At 42.5% G+C, this 17,500-nt stretch overlaps 1 protein-coding gene across 1 annotated transcript in view; it reads left to right on the forward strand.

Moving 5' to 3' along the window:
• LOC106602109 (huntingtin) overlaps positions 1–17,500 on the forward strand; it is a 127,026-nt gene that overhangs the window by 67,678 nt on the left and 41,848 nt on the right. Inside the window, 12 exon segments of the mRNA XM_082978672.1 lie at positions 245–308; positions 718–818; positions 1,252–1,360; positions 1,362–1,399; positions 7,335–7,455; positions 7,693–7,838; positions 8,100–8,257; positions 13,020–13,222; positions 13,405–13,531; positions 13,785–13,912; positions 14,204–14,314; positions 17,026–17,103. Of these exon segments, the coding sequence (XP_082834798.1) occupies positions 245–308; positions 718–818; positions 1,252–1,360; positions 1,362–1,399; positions 7,335–7,455; positions 7,693–7,838; positions 8,100–8,257; positions 13,020–13,222; positions 13,405–13,531; positions 13,785–13,912; positions 14,204–14,314; positions 17,026–17,103 (1,384 nt within the window).

Consider the following 17,500-nt stretch of genomic DNA (forward strand, 5'->3'; position numbering starts at 1 on the left):
AACTCCCACTCTGATCATCTTTATGAATACTGGACCTGATCCTGGATCAGAACTCCCACTCTGATCATCTTTATGAATACTGGACCTGATCCTAGATCAGAACTCCTACTCTGATAATCTTTATGAATACTGGACCTGATCCTGGATCAGAACTCCTACTCTGATCATCTTTCTGGAGTTAATTTGTAGAGTGACTGGATGGTTGACTGTGTGGATCATTACATTGTTGTCTTGGTGTTTCCAGGTTGGTGAATTTCCTGGAGAAGAGAACAGAGAGTTTACACAAAGGAGAGCATCACTACACTGGGGTAAGACCTTCCAATATCTCTCTGTCTCTCTCTCTGTGTCTCTCTCTGTGTCTCTCTCTGTGTCTCTCTCTGTGTCTCTCTCTCTCTCTCTCTCTCTCTGTGTCTCTCTCTGTGTCTCTCTCTCTCTCTCTCTCTCTCTCTCTCTCTCTCTCTCTGTGTCTCTCTCTGTGTCTCTCTCTCTCTCTCTCTCTCTTGTGTCTCTCTCTCTCTCTCTCTGTGTCTCTCTCTCTCTGTGTCTCTCTCTCTCTGTGTCTCTCTCTCTCTGTGTCTCTCTCTGTCTCTCTCTCTCTGTGTCTCTCTCTCTCTCTCTCTCTCTCTCTCTCTCTCGGTCTCTGTCCATCCAGCTCTCTATTCACTTGACATCCTCCATGCTCCCTCTCTCTCTCTCTCTCTCTCTCTCTCTGTCTAGTTGCTAAGGTTACAGGAGAGAGTGTTGAATGGGGTTGTGATTCAGTTGTTGGGAGACGAAGACCCTCGAGTACGACACATAGCCGCTGCCACTGTCAGCAGGTACGGGTAGGACTTTGTGTGTGTCAGAGTGTGTGTGTGTCAGAGTATGTGTGTGTGTGTCAGAGTGTGTGTGTCAGAGTGTGTGTGTGTGTGTGTGTCAGAGTGTGTGTGTGTGTGTCAGAGTGTGTGTGTCAGAGTGTGTGTGTGTGTGTCAGAGTGTGTGTGTGTCAGAGTGTGTGTCAGAGTGTGTGTGTGTCAGAGTGTGTGTGTGTCAGAGTGTGTGTGTCAGAGTGTGTGTGACAGTGTGATTGAAAGCAAATCTCGTTCTTTCCATCCTCTCTCCTTCAACCCAACTGTCCTGTGTTCTGTGTTCTGTGTTCTGTGTCCTGTGTCCTGTGTCCTGTGTTCTGTGTCCTGTGTCTTGTGTCTTGTGTCTTGTGTCTTGTGTCCTGTGTCCTGTGTCCTGTGTTCTGTGTTGTGTTCTGTCCTCCAGGCTGGTCAGCATGTTGTTCTATGAGTGTGACCAGGGTCAGGCTGATCCAGTGGTGGCTATAGCCAGGGACCAGAGCTCTGTCTATCTACAGTTACTGATGCATGAGACGCTACCCGCCTTCCCACTTTACTGTCTCTACCATCACCAGGTATATATACACTTTACTGTCTCTACCATCACCAGGTATATATACACTTTACTGTCTCTACCATCACCAGGTATATATACACTTTACTGTCTCTACCATCACCAGGTATATATACACTTTACTGTCTCTACCATCACCAGGTATATATACACTTTACTGTCTCTACCATCACCAGGTATATATACACTTTACTGTCTCTACCATCACCAGGTATATATACACTTTACTGTCTCTACCATCACCAGGTATATATACACTTTACTGTCTCTACCATCACCAGGTATATATACACTTTACTGTCTCTACCATCACCAGGTATATATACACTTTACTGTCTCTACCATCACCAGGTATATATATATATATATATATATACACTTTACTGTCTCTACCATCACCAGGTATATATACACTTTACTGTCTCTACCATCACCAGGTATATATACACTTTACTGTCTCTACCATCACCAGGTATATATACACTTTACTGTCTCTACCATCACCAGGTATATATACACTTTACTGTCTCTACCATCACCAGGTATATATACACTTTACTGTCTCTACCATCACCAGGTATATATACACTTTACTGTCTCTACCATCACCAGGTATATATACACTTTACTGTCTCTACCATCACCAGGTATGTATATATATATACACTTTACTGTCTCTACCATCACCAGGTATATATACACTTTACTGTCTCTACCATCACCAGGTATATATACACTTTACTGTCTCTACCATCACCAGGTATGTATACACTTTACTGTCTCTACCATCACCAGGTATATATACACTTTACTGTCTCTACCATCACCAGGTATGTATACACTTTACTGTCTCTACCATCACCAGGTATATATACACTTTACTGTCTCTACCATCACCAGGTATGTATACACTTTACTGTCTCTACCATCACCAGGTATGTATACACTTTACTGTCTCTACCATCACCAGGTATGTATACACTTTACTGTCTCTACCATCACCAGGTATATATACACTTTACTGTCTCTACCATCACCAGGTATATATACACTTTACTGTCTCTACCATCACCAGGTATATATACACTTTACTGTCTCTACCATCACCAGGTATGTATACACTTTACTGTCTCTACCATCACCAGGTATATATACACTTTACTGTCTCTACCATCACCAGGTATGTATACACTTTACTGTCTCTACCATCACCAGGTATGTATACACTTTACTGTCTCTACCATCACCAGGTATATATACACTTTACTGTCTCTACCATCACCAGGTATATATACACTTTACTGTCTCTACCATCACCAGGTATATATACACTTTACTGTCTCTACCATCACCAGGTATATATACACTTTACTGTCTCTACCATCACCAGGTATATATACACTTTACTGTCTCTACCATCACCAGGTATATATACACTTTACTGTCTCTACCATCACCAGGTATATATACACTTTACTGTCTCTACCATCACCAGGTATGTATATATATATACACTTTACTGTCTCTACCATCACCAGGTATATATACACTTTACTGTCTCTACCATCACCAGGTATGTATACACTTTACTGTCTCTACCATCACCAGGTATGTATATATATATACACTTTACTGTCTCTACCATCACCAGGTATATATACACTTTACTGTCTCTACCATCACCAGGTATATATACACTTTACTGTCTCTACCATCACCAGGTATATATACACTTTACTGTCTCTACCATCACCAGGTATATATACACTTTACTGTCTCTACCATCACCAGGTATGTATATATATACACTTTACTGTCTCTACCATCACCAGGTATATATATATATATATATACACTTTACTGTCTCTACCATCACCAGGTATATATACACTTTACTGTTTCTACCATCAGTGTCAAGAGAACACTCTGGGCTGTCTGTAAATTCAGAGAGTTCTGTCTGGTCTCTGTCTGAGGAGTAGGGTTGATCTGAGCGTCATGCTAACTGGCTGGTTCCAGACACAGATGAGAGAACATCTCACTCCTGAACATTAGACTGGTCCTAACAGACCTCATCTCCAGGTCCTGGTAGAGCTGGTAGAGGGTGTTCATCTCCAGAACATTAGACTGGTCCTAACAGACCTCATCTCCAGGTCCTGGTAGAGCTGGTAGAGGGTGTTCATCTCCTGAACATTAGACTGGTCCTAACAGACCTCATCTCCAGGTCCTGGTAGAGCTGGTAGAGGGTGTTCATCTCCAGAACATTAGACTGGTCCTAACAGACCTCATCTCCAGGTCCTGGTAGAGCTGGTAGAGGGTGTTCATCTCCAGAACATTAGACTGGTCCTAACAGACCTCATCTCCAGGTCCTGGTAGAGCTGGTAGAGGGTGTTCATCTCCAGAACATTAGACTGGTCCTAACAGACCTCATCTCCAGGTCCTGGTAGAGCTGGTAGAGGGTGTTCATCTCCAGAACATTAGACTGGTCCTAACAGACCTCATCTCCAGGTCCTGGTAGAGCTGGTAGAGGGTGTTCATCTCCTGAACATTAGACTGGTCCTAACAGACCTCATCTCCAGGTCCTGGTAGAGCTGGTAGAGGGTGTTCATCTCCAGAACATTAGACTGGTCCTAACAGACCTCATCTCCAGGTCCTGGTAGAGCTGGTAGAGGGTGTTCATCTCCAGAACATTAGACTGGTCCTAACAGACCTCATCTCCAGGTCCTGGTAGAGCTGGTAGAGGGTGTTCATCTCCAGAACATTAGACTGGTCCTAACAGACCTCATCTCCAGGTCCTGGTAGAGCTGGTAGAGGGTGTTCATCTCCAGAACATTAGACTGGTCCTAACAGACCTCATCTCCAGGTCCTGGTAGAGCTGGTAGAGGGTGTTCATCTCCTGAACATTAGACTGGTCCTAACAGACCTCATCTCCAGGTCCTGGTAGAGCTGGTAGAGGGTGTTCATCTCCTGAACATTAGACTGGTCCTAACAGACCTCATCTCCAGGTCCTGGTAGAGCTGGTAGAGGGTGTTCATCTCCTGAACATTAGACTGGTCCTAACAGACCTCATCTCCAGGTCCTGGTAGAGCTGGTAGAGGGTGTTCATCTCCAGAACATTAGACTGGTCCTAACAGACCTCATCTCCAGGTCCTGGTAGAGCTGGTAGAGGGTGTTCATCTCCTGAACATTAGACTGGTCCTAACAGACCTCATCTCCAGGTCCTGGTAGAGCTGGTAGAGGGTGTTCATCTCCAGAACATTAGACTGGTCCTAACAGACCTCATCTCCAGGTCCTGGTAGAGCTGGTAGAGGGTGTTCATCTCCAGAACATTAGACTGGTCCTAACAGACCTCATCTCCAGGTCCTGGTAGAGCTGGTAGAGGGTGTTCATCTCCTGAACATTAGACTGGTCCTAACAGACCTCATCTCCAGGTCCTGGTAGAGCTGGTAGAGGGTGTTCATCTCCAGAACATTAGACTGGTCCTAACAGACCTCATCTCCAGGTCCTGGTAGAGCTGGTAGAGGGTGTTCATCTCCTGAACATTAGACTGGTCCTAACAGACCTCATCTCCAGGTCCTGGTAGAGCTGGTAGAGGGTGTTCATCTCCAGAACATTAGACTGGTCCTAACAGACCTCATCTCCAGGTCCTGGTAGAGCTGGTAGAGGGTGTTCATCTCCAGAACATTAGACTGGTCCTAACAGACCTCATCTCCAGGTCCTGGTAGAGCTGGTAGAGGGTGTTCATCTCCAGAACATTAGACTGGTCCTAACAGACCTCATCTCCAGGTCCTGGTAGAGCTGGTAGAGGGTGTTCATCTCCAGAACATTAGACTGGTCCTAACAGACCTCATCTCCAGGTCCTGGTAGAGCTGGTAGAGGGTGTTCATCTCCTGAACATTAGACTGGTCCTAACAGACCTCATCTCCAGGTCCTGGTAGAGCTGGTAGAGGGTGTTCATCTCCTGAACATTAGACTGGTCCTAACAGACCTCATCTCCAGGTCCTGGTAGAGCTGGTAGAGGGTGTTCATCTCCAGAACATTAGACTGGTCCTAACAGACCTCATCTCCAGGTCCTGGTAGAGCTGGTAGAGGGTGTTCATCTCCAGAACATTAGACTGGTCCTAACAGACCTCATCTCCAGGTCCTGGTAGAGCTGGTAGAGGGTGTTCATCTCCAGAACATTAGACTGGTCCTAACAGACCTCATCTCCAGGTCCTGGTAGAGCTGGTAGAGGGTGTTCATCTCCTGAACATTAGACTGGTCCTAACAGACCTCATCTCCAGGTCCTGGTAGAGCTGGTAGAGGGTGTTCATCTCCTGAACATTAGACTGGTCCTAACAGACCTCATCTCCAGGTCCTGGTAGAGCTGGTAGAGGGTGTTCATCTCCAGAACATTAGACTGGTCCTAACAGACCTCATCTCCAGGTCCTGGTAGAGCTGGTAGAGGGTGTTCATCTCCAGAACATTAGACTGGTCCTAACAGACCTCATCTCCAGGTCCTGGTAGAGCTGGTAGAGGGTGTTCATCTCCTGAACATTAGACTGGTCCTAACAGACCTCATCTCCAGGTCCTGGTAGAGCTGGTAGAGGGTGTTCATCTCCAGAACATTAGACTGGTCCTAACAGACCTCATCTCCAGGTCCTGGTAGAGCTGGTAGAGGGTGTTCATCTCCTGAACATTAGACTGGTCCTAACAGACCTCATCTCCAGGTCCTGGTAGAGCTGGTAGAGGGTGTTCATCTCCAGAACATTAGACTGGTCCTAACAGACCTCATCTCCAGGTCCTGGTAGAGCTGGTAGAGGGTGTTCATCTCCAGAACATTAGACTGGTCCTAACAGACCTCATCTCCAGGTCCTGGTAGAGCTGGTAGAGGGTGTTCATCTCCAGAACATTAGACTGGTCCTAACAGACCTCATCTCCAGGTCCTGGTAGAGCTGGTAGAGGGTGTTCATCTCCAGAACATTAGACTGGTCCTAACAGACCTCATCTCCAGGTCCTGGTAGAGCTGGTAGAGGGTGTTCATCTCCAGAACATTAGACTGGTCCTAACAGACCTCATCTCCAGGTCCTGGTAGAGCTGGTAGAGGGTGTTCATCTCCTGAACATTAGACTGGTCCTAACAGACCTCATCTCCAGGTCCTGGTAGAGCTGGTAGAGGGTGTTCATCTCCTGAACATTAGACTGGTCCTAACAGACCTCATCTCCAGGTCCTGGTAGAGCTGGTAGAGGGTGTTCATCTCCAGAACATTAGACTGGTCCTAACAGACCTCATCTCCAGGTCCTGGTAGAGCTGGTAGAGGGTGTTCATCTCCAGAACATTAGACTGGTCCTAACAGACCTCATCTCCAGGTCCTGGTAGAGCTGGTAGAGGGTGTTCATCTCCAGAACATTAGACTGGTCCTAACAGACCTCATCTCCAGGTCCTGGTAGAGCTGGTAGAGGGTGTTCATCTCCTGAACATTAGACTGGTCCTAACAGACCTCATCTCCAGGTCCTGGTAGAGCTGGTAGAGGGTGTTCATCTCCTGAACATTAGACTGGTCCTAACAGACCTCATCTCCAGGTCCTGGTAGAGCTGGTAGAGGGTGTTCATCTCCAGAACATTAGACTGGTCCTAACAGACCTCATCTCCAGGTCCTGGTAGAGCTGGTAGAGGGTGTTCATCTCCTGAACATTAGACTGGTCCTAACAGACCTCATCTCCAGGTCCTGGTAGAGCTGGTAGAGGGTGTTCATCTCCAGGGTTAATGACTTTGTGTCATCAGCAACACTTTAGTTCAGTCTTTTGACTGACTCCTGGTATAACAACAGAGATCAGAGCGTTCACAAATTCATTCCCTTATTCTGAGCTCTGGCTCTCTCAAAGCAGACTCTGACATCAGAGGAGATGGCCAGCGGGACCTTTCCAATCCATCCTGCATCTCTCTTTCTCTCTATGTCAGGACGTATCGTGGTTATAACCTGTCTCAGGGAGTGTCAGACGTCACTGTGGAGAATAACTTGTCAAGAGTCGTCTCTGCTGTGTCCCACGCTCTCACCTCCTCTACGTCAAGGGCCCTCACTGTGAGTACACACACACACACACACACACACACACACACACACACACACACACACACACACACACACACCTCCATGTCTAGGGCCCTCACTGTGAGTGTCCTTGGTGTCCTCCTCCTCCGCAGGCCAGACGTCCATCCCTCCAGCCCAACATACCTCATTGTCTCATTTAGGAAACGTCTCCTTCTCTGCAGGTCATTCATGGAATTATCAATCTGTCTTTTTTTCCTTCCTGTGTAGTTTGGCTGCTGTGAGGCGCTGCATCTTCTGACCACCACCTTCCCAGCATGCACCTGGAGTACGGGCTGGCACTGTGGTTACGTCAGCTCCACCGTCACACACCCCAACCGATCCAACCTCAACCGCTCCCGGGCACGCTCACACAGGTACACACACACACACACACACACAGGTACACACACACACAGGTACACACACACACAGGTACACACACGCTCACACACGTACACACACGCTCACACAGGTACACACACACGCTCACACAGGTACACACACACACGCTCACACAGGTACACACACACACGCTCACACAGGTACACACACACACGCACACGCTCACACAGGTACACACACGCACTCACCCCTCAGTTTGGAGTTTGTATTTAATATTTCTCTCTCTCTCCCAGCCTCTCCCAGCCCGGCTCAGGCCCATTGGAGGAAGGGAAAAGGACTCTAACAGTAGGGATGGCTAACATGGTGTTATCTCTACTGTCCTCTGCCTGGTTCCCTCTGGATCTCTCTGCTCACCAAGATGCTCTGCTGCTGGCCGGGAACCTGCTCGCTGGTACGTACCTGGACACAACACACCTGGACACAACACCTGTATACACCTGGATACACCTGCTTGATGTTATTAGAATGTTTACAGAATGTTAACACACCTGTATACACCTGGATACACCTGCTTGATGTTATTAGAATGTTTACAGAATGTTAACACACCTGGATACACCTGGATACACCTGCTTGATGTTATTAGAATGTTTACAGAATGTTAACACACCTGTATACACCTGGACACACCTGCTTGATGTTATTAACCTGTTGGTGACCCCTTCCCGTTCTCATCCCGTTAACGGGATTGATTTTGACAACAGCCAGTGGAAAATCAGAGCGCCAAATTTAAAACAGCTAAAAATCTCATAATTCCATTTTCTCAAACAATCAACTATTTTACACCATTTTAAAGATAAACTTCTCGTTAATCTAACCACATTGTCCGATTTCAAAAAGGCTTTACAGCGAAAGCATAAAATTAGATTATGTTAGGACATAAACTTCACAAGAAACACCACACAGCCATTTTCCAAGCAACTTGATGCATCACAAAAACCCAAAACACAGCTAAATGAAGCACTAACCTTTGACGATCTTCATCAGATGACACTCCTAGGACATTATGTTATACAATACATGTATGTTTTGTTCAATCAAGTTCATATTTATATCCAAAAACAGCATTTTACATTGGCGCGTAATGTTGAGAAATGTTTTCCCTCCAAACCTCTCGGTGAATGAGCACAATGAGCGCACATAGTACGTCAATTCTCATCGTAAACATTGATCAATATAGAAGTGTTATGCACAGAATTATAGATACACTTCTCCTAAATGTAATCGCTTTGTCAGATTTCAAGAAAGGTTCACGGCGAAAGCACAATTTGCAATAATCTGAGTACAGCCCAGAAGACACCAACAACAAGCAAACAGAAACCCACCATCTTGGAGTCAATAAAACTAAGAAATGACATTATAAATATTCACTTACCTTTGATTATCTTCATCAGAAGGCACTCCCAGGTACCCCAGCTCCACAATAAATGTTCGATAAAGTTCATATTTATTTCCAAATAATCAATTTTGTTCGCGCGTTAGGTTCACTATCCAAATCCACTACGCGCGTGCTTATTTAGTCCAGACGAAAAGTCAAAAAAGTTATACTACAGTTTGTAGAAACATGTCAAACGATGTATAGAATCAATCTTTAGGTTGTTTTTATCATATACCTTGAATAAAATTCCAACCAGACCTATCCGTTCTCTTTAGGAGTGAATATGAACTCAGCTCGCTCCCAAGTCCTTGCGCGTGACTGAGCCCATGCCTTATAATGGGACACCTACTTCCTTGGGCTGTTATTCCCTTCAAATTCACTGTAGAATCCTCAAACACCGTTCTAAAGACTGCTGACATCTAGTGGAAGCTTTAGGAAGTGCAAAATGTACCCTAAGTCACTGTATACAGCAATCACTTGAAAGGACTACAAGCACCAGACTTCCCACTTCCTGTTTGACTTTTTCTCAGGTTTTTGCCTGCCATATGAGTTCTGTTATACTCACAGACACCATTCAAACAGTTTTAGAAACGTCAGAGTGTTTTCTATCCAAATCTACTAATAATATGCATATTCTAGTTTCCGGGACAGAGTAGTAACCTGTTTAAATTGGGTACGTTTTTCATCCGGCCGTGAAAATACTGCCCCCTAGCCCTAAGAGGTTTTAAGGTGTTTACAGAATGTTAACACACCTGGATAAACCTGCATACACCTGCTTGATATTATAGTGTTTACCTGTCCCGCGTTGTTGCAGCCTTTATAAAACCTTAGTACAACAATTGGTACGCTCTTTACAGAACGTTAAGCACACCTTAACAAACCTGTCGAACGTTAGCACAACGTTATTACGACATAATTACAACATAAACACAGCGGTGTCCGGGAACCTGGTAACCTGACTGTACGTGTAGCCCATGTAACATGTATATCTAAAATGTATGTAGTTCTGTTCTTGTCTATTGATGTCCTGTATTATGTCATGGTTCATGTTTTGTGTGTAACCTCAGGAAGAGTATCTGCTGCTATAGAAACAGATAATGATCATAATAAACCCCAGGAAGAGAAGCTGCTGCTATAGAAACAGATAATGGGGATCCTAATAAACCCCAGGAAGAGAAGCTGCTGCTATAGAAACAGATAATGATCCTAATAAACCCCAGGAAGAGAAGCTGCTGCTATAGAAACAGATAATGATCATAATAAACCCCAGGAAGAGAAGCTGCTGCTATAGAAACAGATAATGATCATAATAAACCCCAGGAAGAGTAGCTGCTGCTATAGAAACAGATAATGGGGATCCTAATAAACCCCAGGAAGAGAAGCTGCTGCTATAGAAACAGATAATGATCATAATAAACCCCAGGAAGAGAAGCTGCTGCTATAGAAACAGATAATGATCATAATAAACCCCAGGAAGAGAAGCTGCTGCTATAGAAACAGATAATGATCCTAATAAACCCCAGGAAGAGAAGCTGCTGCTATAGAAACAGATAATGATCCTAATAAACCCCAGGAAGAGAAGCTGCTGCTATAGAAACAGATAATGATCCTAATAAACCCCAGGAAGAGAAGCTGCTGCTATAGAAACAGATAATGATCCTAATAAACCCCAGGAAGAGAAGCTGCTGCTATAGAAACAGATAATGGGGATCCTAATAAACCCCAGGAAGAGAAGCTGCTGCTATAGAAACAGATAATGATCCTAATAAACCCCAGGAAGAGAAGCTGCTGCTATAGAAACAGATAATGATCCTAATAAACCCCAGGAAGAGTAGCTGCTGCTATAGAAACAGATAATGATCCTAATAAACCCCAGGAAGAGAAGCTGCTGCTATAGAAACAGATAATGATCATAATAAACCCCAGGAAGAGAAGCTGCTGCTATAGAAACAGATAATGATCCTAATAAACCCCAGGAAGAGAAGCTGCTGCTATAGAAACAGATAATGATCCTAATAAACCCCAGGAAGAGAAGCTGCTGCTATAGAAACAGATAATGATCCTAATAAACCCCAGGAAGAGAAGCTGCTGCTATAGAAACAGATAATGGGGATCCTAATAAACCCCAGGAAGAGAAGCTGCTGCTATAGAAACAGATAATGGGGATCCTAATAAACCCCAGGAAGAGAAGCTGCTGCTATAGAAACAGATAATGATCCTAATAAACCCCAGGAAGAGAAGCTGCTGCTATAGAAACAGATAATGATCCTAATAAACCCCAGGAAGAGAAGCTGCTGCTATAGAAACAGATAATGATCCTAATAAACCCCAGGAAGAGAAGCTGCTGCTATAGAAACAGATAATGATCCCAATAAACCCCAGGAAGAGAAGCTGCTGCTATAGAAACAGATAATGATCCTAATAAACCCCAGGAAGAGAAGCTGCTGCTATAGAAACAGATAATGATCCTAATAAACCCCAGGAAGAGTAGCTGCTGCTATAGAAACAGATAATGGGGATCCTAATAAACCCCAGGAAGAGAAGCTGCTGCTATAGAAACAGATAATGGGGATCCTAATAAACCCCAGGAAGAGAAGCTGCTGCTATAGAAACAGATAATGGGGATCCTAATAAACCCCAGGAAGAGAAGCTGCTGCTATAGAAACAGATAATGGGGATCCTAATAAACCCCAGGAAGAGAAGCTGCTGCTATAGAAACAGATAATGATCATAATAAACCCCAGGAAGAGAAGCTGCTGCTATAGAAACAGATAATGATCCTAATAAACCCCAGGAAGAGAAGCTGCTGCTATAGAAACAGATAATGGGGATCCTAATAAACCCCAGGAAGAGAAGCTGCTGCTATAGAAACAGATAATGATCCTAATAAACCCCAGGAAGAGAAGCTGCTGCTATAGAAACAGATAATGATCCTAATAAACCCCAGGAAGAGAAGCTGCTGCTATAGAAACAGATAATGATCCTAATAAACCCCAGGAAGAGTAGCTGCTGCTATAGAAACAGATAATGATCCTAATAAACCCCAGGAAGAGAAGCTGCTGCTATAGAAACAGATAATGATCCTAATAAACCCCAGGAAGAGTATCTGCTGCTATAGAAACAGATAATGATCCTAATAAACCCCAGGAAGAGAAGCTGCTGCTATAGAAACAGATAATGATCCTAATAAACCCCAGGAAGAGAAGCTGCTGCTATAGAAACAGATAATGATCCTAATAAACCCCAGGAAGAGTAGCTGCTGCTATAGAAACAGATAATGATCCTAATAAACCCCAGGAAGAGAAGCTGCTGCTATAGAAACAGATAATGATCCTAATAAACCCCAGGAAGAGAAGCTGCTGCTATAGAAACAGATAATGATCCTAATAAACCCCAGGAAGAGAAGCTGCTGCTATAGAAACAGATAATGATCCTAATAAACCCCAGGAAGAGAAGCTGCTGCTATAGAAACAGATAATGATCCTAATAAACCCCAGGAAGAGAAGCTGCTGCTATAGAAACAGATAATGGGGATCCTAATAAACCCCAGGAAGAGAAGCTGCTGCTATAGAAACAGATAATGATCCTAATAAACCCCAGGAAGAGAAGCTGCTGATATAGAAACAGATAATGGGGATCCTAATAAACCCCAGGAAGAGAAGCTGCTGCTATAGAAACAGATAATGGGGATCCTAATCAAATACCACAATACCACAGTTACAACATTCAGCTGTCGTATTCCCAACATGACACCAAGCTGTAACGTTCTCTCCAGCGGCGGCTCCAAAGTGTATGTGTAGTCCCTGGGCTGGGGAGGAGGAGGGAGGGCCAGTCCCCAGTAAGACAGAGGAGCCCTGGGCAGCGGTGGGGGAGCGCCCCCTGGTGGTCCTGGTGGAACAACTCTTCTCTCACATCCTCAAGATACTCAACATCTGTGCCCACGTACTGGACGACACTCCGCCCGGACCCGCCGTCAAGGTGGGTGTGTGTGTCTAAACAATGTGTAAATCAGAGATGCAAAGGGATAATCTGTCCCCCAGGCCACCCTGACCTCCCTAGCCAACGCTCCCTCTTTCAGTGTTGTCCTTTCTGTCCCCCAGGCCACCCTGCCGTCCCTAGCCAACGCTCCCTCTCTCAGTGTTGTCCTCTCTGTCCCCCAGGCCACCCTGCCGTCCCTAGCCAACGCTCCCTCTCTCAGCCCCATCAGAAGGAAAGGCAAGGAGAAGGAGGTAGCAGAGCCAAGCACCACTCCCATGAGCCCTAAGAAAGGCAGCGAGACCAACACTGGTACAGTAGTCCACTTCCTGACTTATTTTGCTCTGTAGGAAACATGTACACACTGACTTTAACTTCATAGAAACAATGGATTCTTTTTAACTTCAGTCCGTTTCTTAGTCCTTCATTAATGAACGATTTCAGTCAAAGGTACGAAGGTTTCAAACAGCAAAATGGTGTGAAGGATACATACCCAGCGCTTCAATTTACAAAGATCCCTCTCTTCATGACCTATTGCCTTTTTCTTTCTGACCTTTGTGAGCAGGCAGGCCAGCGGACAGCGCCGGGTCCACCGCTAACGTCAACAAGTCCACAACCCTGGGAAGCTTCTATCATCTACCTACCTACCTCAAACTGTACGACGTCCTCAAAGCTACACACACCAACTATAAGGTACACACACACACACACACACACACACACACACACACACACACACACACACACACACACACTCCTAGTCATCAACTACTTTGCCACATTCAAATGTTTTGGAGTTAATCTTTTCTGAATCACTGAAATATCAGAATAGTCAACCTGGATGTTTTGATGTGTAAAATGGCCGACATGACTTCTGAAACTTCTTACAACTGCAATTGTTCACTTACTACACTTGTTTTCTTATGTACTTGTCAATGTTTTTGTTGTTGTGGTACTTGTTGATGTTTGTTGTGTGTTTCCTAGGTGACGTTAGACCTCCACAGCACCAATGAGAAGTTTGGAGGGTTCCTGCGTTCTGCGCTGGACGTTCTGTCTCAGCTGCTAGAGATGGCCACGCTACACGACATCGGAAAGGTCAGAGCGACCATAATACACCTTTAGAAATGTGTTATAACACTCTTATTCATGTTCATAAATGAGTTATAACACTCTTATTCATGTTCATAGACGAGTTATAACACTCTTATTCATGTTCATAGACGAGATAACACACTTATTCATGTTCATAAACGAGTTATAACACTCTTATTCATGTTAATAAACGTGTTGGAACACTTATTCATGTTAATAAACATGTTAACACTCTTATTCATCTTAATAGACGTGTTAGAACACTCTTATTCATGTTCATAAACAAGTTATAACACTCTTATTCGTGTTAATAAACGTGTTAAAACACCTTTCATATTGATAAGCTTAAGGGGATACTGCGAGATTCTGGCATTTAAGCATTGCTACTGTACCTGTAGACCTCCAGTCATTGCGCTAGCGCTAGTTAGCATTGGCTCGCACAACAACATCTAACTTCCTTCATACTGGACACGGAGACATAAAAATGGTGTCCACAAGTTCATCTGACTGGGGAAGTAGATAAAGGGGCTTCGATGCCAGAATCTGATGTATGAAAGCATAACTATTATTAATTATATAATAATTAATATATTAGATACTAGTTAGTTCATAGTTGTAGTATAATGAGGTATTGATTAGTTAGTAGTTGTAGTACAATGAGGTATTGATTAGTTAGTAGTTGTAGTACAATGAGGTATTGATTAGTTAGTAGTTGTAGTACAATGAGGTATTGATTAGTTAGTAGTTGTAGTACAATGAGGTATTGATTAGTTAGTAGTTGTAGTACAATGAGGTATTGATTAGTTAGTAGTTGTAGTATAATGAGGTATTGATTAGTTAGTAGTTGTAGTATAATGACGTATTGATTAGTTGGTAGTTGTAGTATAATGATGTATTGATTAGTTAGTAGTTGTAGTATAATGAGGTATTGATTAGTTAGTAGTTGTAGTATAATGACGTATTGATTAGTTGGTAGTTGTAGTATAATGATGTATTGATTAGTTGGTAGTTGTAGTATAATGATGTATTGATTACTTGGTAGTTGTAGTATAATGAGGTATTGATTAGTTAATAGTTGTAGTATAATGAGGTATTGATTAGTTGGTAGTTGTAGTATAATGAGGTATTGATTAGTTGGTAGTTGTAGTATAATGAGGTATTGATTAGTTAGTAGTTGTAGTATAATGACGTATTGATTAGATAGTAGTTGTAGTATAATGATGTATTGATTAGATAGTAGTTGTAGTATAATGATGTATTGATTCGTTGATAGTTGTAGTATAATGAGGTATTGATTAGATAGTAGTTGTAGTATAATGAGGTATTGATTAGATCGTAGTTGTAGTATAATGATGTATTGATTAGATTGTAGTTGTAGTATAATGATGTATTGATTAGTTGGTAGTTGTAGTATAATGAGGTATTGATTAGTTAGTAGTTGTAGTATAATGAGGTATTGATTAGTTAGTAGTTGTAGTATAATGATGTATTGATTAGTTGGTAGTTGTAGTATAATGATGTATTGATTACTTGGTAGTTGTAGTATAATGAGGTATTGATTAGATAGTAGTTGTAGTATAATGAGGTATTGATTAGATAGTAGTTGTAGTATAATGAGGTATTGATTAGTCAATAGTTGTAGTATAATGAGGTATTGATTAGATAGTAGTTGTAGTATAATGATGTATTGATTAGTTAGTAGTTGTAGTATAATGATGTATTGATTAGATAGTAGTTGTAGTATAATGATGTATTGATTAGATAGTAGTTGTAGTATAATGATGTATTGATTAGTTGGTAGTTGTAGTATAATGAGGTATTGATTAGATATGTGTTAGTTCGTAGTTGTAGTATAATGATGTATTGATTAGTTGGTAGTTGTAGTATAATGAGGTATTGATTAGTTAATATTTGTAGTATAATGAGGTATTGATTAGTTGGTAGTTGTAGTATAATGAGGTATTGATTAGTTGGTAGTTGTAGTATAATGAGGTATTGATTAGTTGGTAGTTGTAGTATAATGAGGTATTGATTAGTTGGTAGTTGTAGTATAATGACGTATTGATTAGATAGTAGTTGCAGTATAATGATGTATTGATTAGATAGTAGTTGTAGTATAATGATGTATTGATTAGTTGATAGTTGTAGTATAATGAGGTATTGATTAGATAGTAGTTGTAGTATAATGAGGTATTGATTAGACTGTAGTTGTAGTATAATGATATATTGATTAGATAGTAGTTGTAGTATAATGATGTATTGATTAGATAGTAGTTGTAGTATAATGATGTATTGATTAGTTAGTAGTTGTAGTATAATGAGGTATTGATTAGATAGTAGTTGTAGTATAATGATGTATTGATTAGTTAATAGTTGTAGTATAATGAGGTATTGATTAGATAGTAGTTGTAGTATAATGAGGTATTGATTAGTTAATAGTTGTAGTATAATGAGGTATTGATTAGATAGTAGTTGTAGTATAATGAGGTATTGATTAGTTGGTAGTTGTAGTATAATGAGGTATTGATTAGTTGGTAGTTGTAGTATAATGAGGTATTGATTAGATAGTAGTTGTAGTATAATGAGGTATTGATTAGTTGGTAGTTGTAGTATAATGAGGTATTGATTAGATAGTAGTTGTAGTATAATGATGTATTGATTAGTTAATAGTTGTAGTATAATGATGTATTGATTACTGTTGTCTGATCCATCAGTGTGTGGAAGAGATCCTCAGCTACCTGAAACTCTGCTTCTCCAGAGAACCTCTGATGGCGACTGTCTGTGTTCAACAGGTCTGTACTGTACGGTGTGTGTGTGTGGTGGTCAGTGTAATGTGTTCAACAGGTCTGTACTGTACGGTGTGTGTGTGGTGGTCAGTGTAATGTGTTCAACAGGTCTGTACTGTACGGTGTGTGTGTGGTGGTCAGTGTAATGTGTTCAACAGGTCTGTACTGTACGGTGTGTGTGTGTGTGGTGGTCAGTGTAATGTGTTCAACAGGTCTGTACTGTACGGTGTGTGTGGTGGTCAGTGTAATGTGTTCAACAGGTCTGTACTGTACGGTGTGTGTGGTGGTCAGTGTAATGTGTTCAACAGATCTGTACGGTGTGTGTGTGGTGGTCAGTGTAATGTGTTCAACAGATCTGTACTGTACGGTGTGTGTGTGGTGGTCAGTGTAATGTGTTCAACAG

This window comes from Salmo salar, chromosome 08 (genome assembly GCF_965601325.2).
Source record: "Salmo salar chromosome 08, fSalSal1, whole genome shotgun sequence".
Classification (NCBI taxonomy): Eukaryota; Metazoa; Chordata; class Actinopteri; order Salmoniformes; family Salmonidae; genus Salmo; species Salmo salar.